A 3,716-nucleotide genomic window follows, 5' to 3' on the forward strand; every position below is an offset into this window, starting at 1 on the left:
CCGTAATCATCGTTTGAGCTTTGACATTTGACGCTGTCTGCACATATATATGTTCCGAACGACACTCTCGTTATTGCCGAGACTAAACGAGACTTAGTACTTGTGCTATATTTAGACACGCACACATGTGTACAACTTACAGATTATGTTTTGATCGGCACATCGACGGGTCCTGACCATAGACCGGCACTTGTTACAAATAGATCGATGATCCGGAAATATTGACACAATTTATACACACATGCTGCAGTAAAATACCAGACGCAAGTATTTTCGTTTTGGAACCCATATCAAAACGCAAATCTCAAAATCCTGACGCAAATTGCCTGTAACTAAGAGTAAATTTCGAACCCTGCTTATACAAGATTTATTAAAAAGATCATGAATATGATCCTCCCATGTACCTTTAGAATTAAAAAGTAACCCTAAATGTTTGATTGATTTCGTCAGGTAATAATTCATTATTTAAGAAAAGAGGGGAGTGCTTTCTATTCCTTCTAGACACTGTTAGTCCTATGGTTTTATTGGGATTGAATTTAATTTTCCTCTTGTTTGCCCATTCGTTAACAAAATCTAGATCTTCATTCAGTGCAATACAAGGAGCGATCATGTCGTCTTCAACAATTACAAAAAGTGAGGTATCGTCAGCAAACAGCTTTATATTTGTACTTATCTCATGGGTTATGTAATAAAAGAAGAAAAAGAAAAGACCAAGAACTGAACCTTGTTGAACACCTGCATAGATGGCTTCAGGTTTACTTGTGTTAGACTCGTCATTTAGAAAGTCTGATGGGTATGACCAGCTATTCCGTTGGTTTTTGGTATATTTCTTCTGACTTTCACATAATGGATGTATGGGATGAAACAATATTTCACGATAAGATCGTATGATAAATATAAAGGTACAAAATGGCCGGCCCCGCGCAAGGCTCGTAAAGTTTTTAGTGTTTCTGTCTAGAAAAGGGATTGACACATAACTATGTCAATTAAAATATTTCAAGTGAACTTTACAGGAACTAAAACAGCCATCAAACCATAAGTAGAATAGTCCAAAACTACATACTAGTATAATTATTTACACGAGTTAGAAGTGCGTCCATTACACGCACTGTACCGGATGTTCTATTACTGGTTGTTGCTCCCTAAAACACGAAGCTAGGGCACAGCCTCTTTAAGTCTTCTGGAATATAGGTGAAGGGTAGCACTATACGCACGAACCTGGCCTAAAAGACCAGGTACCCCTGACCATAGATGTTATAATATAACCTACAAGCGTAGATGCAGTCGTCGGGCGTTTTGAACAGATGTAGCCAGCAGTGATTCCGGGTTCATCTTGAAGTAACGTGCTAGAGACGACGCTGTCCGTAACAGTTGGTTTGGGTGCAGAGCACCTGGTTCCAGATCTGGCAAAATATGGAGCGTCCGTCTCTAACAGTACTCTCTCAGGGTTGATTCCCCTCACGGCTTGGGACTGCTGGTTGTTGAACTTAGCAGCCATACTAGTGAATCCAAAGTACAGCTGTGAGAAGGCACTGGTCACGCACGTAGGAATCTCCACTGAAACAATGGAGATGTATCCTCTGGTCAGGACGCACAACCTTAACATAATAGAGCAGAAGTAGATGGGCTTCCGCTCCACTGTCTCCGGTGATTCCTCTACAGTGTAGTACCAAGACATGCCTGGGTTCCACAAGTGGCAGAATCTTCTCCAGCATAACTGACTGCTCAGCCCACTGCTCCCAAGGGACGGAATGGTCCAACCCAATCTCGCCGACTGCTCCGACACGAGGCAACTGGATAAGTTGACGCAGCTCCTGCACAACGCGGTTGAACTGAACATGCGAGTACTGGTGCTTCGAATGTACCCCCACTGTGACCTCCATGTCCTCTGGTAATGTAGCCAGATGCTCCTTAGTTGAATAGGTAATGGGGTCACAGTAACAGGCACAGGTTCCAACAACCTCAATCTCCTTTCCTGGTTCCATTGGACTGAGTGCGAGTAAAGACTGGAAGGTAGCAGTGTCCGGTCGAGGTTGAAATGAGAGTCAAATGAACGGGGCCTGGCCACCTCCTCCGGAATTGGAAACTGAGTACTTAATGCCCTCATAGCCACCGTCTGACAGTCAGTGATGCCGACACCTCCCTCCGTTGTCAACAAATGCTGCATCTCCACCAATTCCCGAATGTCTCCCGATATGTCCCACTGGCCTCCGGATGAGCCAAACAGCAGTCTGCTCCACATGTCGGGAAGCTGGCTTCCTTTTGGGAAGTGGTGATGGCAACTTCTGGGGTACTGTTTCCGGCGATGTCGATGTCTGGGGTACCAGTTCCGGGTTCCCAAGATCAATGTGAATTGGGTCAGCTCCCAGATCTAGTGCGTCATCTTCCATTCTCACCACCTTAGGGCTCCGTGACGAAACCTCCTCCACCCTCCGTGCCAAGCTGGGATCCGTAGACAACCGTATATCATGATACATAGCCCTGGACTCCGCGGCAATAGGTCCTGGTCTGTTGCGCCTACCGATACGATAGACGTTAGTAGCAATCCAGTAGTGCGACTGCAGCTGACAGACGTTCAGGGTCTCCGCACAAGACTCGAGCCATGAATCGAGATGGTACTGCTGTGATCCCCTCTTGGTGGTCTTCCCCTTAGCCAAATCACACATTGCGAGAAGTAGGGCCTTCATCCTATCCTCCTCCATTGATCTTGGATGGCACAGACAGGCATGTTAACCTGCTTCCTTGTCTGTGGCTACTTGACAGTACGTAGCGATAGCTTCAGTACAGCCATATTTTTCCTGTAGGTGGCGGAAAGCTGGAGTGGCTAGAGTCATGACTCTATCTGCCCATTCATCTTAGGAGCTCGTCTCATGGTCGTCTATGTTTATTCTTAGGCGCCAAAACGAGTCTCCAGCTTACGCATGATTTCCCGGAAAGAATGGCAGCTTCCCATCTTTGTGACCAGGGTGAAGTAGTCAATAGCATTTCCTTCTAATGCCCATCCAAGATAATCCCGACACTGGCTGTCTGACCATTCGAAGACATGTCTGTAGCTGTCACACTTCTGCTTGCATGACAGCCAATTAGTTTTACCATCGAACTTCAAATTTTTGGGTATTTTATAGGATTTCCCCTTTTGGATGAATATCCATGGTAGTCCAGGACCTGAGTAGTCACTGGAGGTAGGAGAGGAATCAAAGTAAAACCTTGACCTCTCTCTCGCCTCACGATCATGACGACGTTGTTCATGTCGACGTCTGGAATGCTACCTATCCTTTCTGTTGCTGTAGCCTCTAAAAGGACTCTGTGAATTCGAATCAGAGCTGTAATGCCGACTCGACTGGCCGTGACGAGATTTAGCTCTATAAGAGCTATGTCCCATCCTAGAAGGACTATTGTCTATTAGGGGTGATTATTGCGACCAATTTCACAATTGCAATATTATTAGCTCAGCTGGCACGAAGTGCCAAGTGAGCTTATGCCGTGGTGCGGCATCCGTCGTCCGTCCGTCTGTCTGTCCGTCGTCCGGCGTCAATATTTTACTTTAAACGACTTCTTCTTAATAACCGAAAGGCCTAGGGTGATTATATTTGGCCAGAAGCAAACTGGGATGAAGGGCTACCAAGTTTGTTCAAATAAATGATCTTCATGTATTTTCAAGGTCATAGGGGTCAAATATGTTAAAAACTTTAAACAACTTCTTCTCAATAACCAAA

At 45.2% G+C, this 3,716-nt stretch overlaps 1 protein-coding gene across 1 annotated transcript; it reads right to left on the bottom strand.

The window, feature by feature from the left end:
- Nucleotides 1–1,007: 1,007 nt before the first annotated feature.
- On the bottom strand, nt 1,008–1,985 carry LOC110459288. Its single transcript, XM_021511472.1, has 3 exons — nt 1,681–1,985; nt 1,271–1,580; nt 1,008–1,016 (listed from the first exon to the last, which is right to left on the bottom strand). The coding sequence occupies exons 1-3, from the start codon at nt 1,983–1,985 to the stop codon at nt 1,008–1,010; spliced, it is 624 nt and encodes a 207-aa protein (XP_021367147.1).
- Nucleotides 1,986–3,716: the final 1,731 nt, after the last annotated feature.

The sequence above is a fragment of the Mizuhopecten yessoensis genome, unplaced genomic scaffold, assembly GCF_002113885.1.
Source record: "Mizuhopecten yessoensis strain PY_sf001 unplaced genomic scaffold, ASM211388v2 scaffold10007, whole genome shotgun sequence".
In the NCBI taxonomy this organism is placed as follows: domain Eukaryota; kingdom Metazoa; phylum Mollusca; class Bivalvia; order Pectinida; family Pectinidae; genus Mizuhopecten; species Mizuhopecten yessoensis.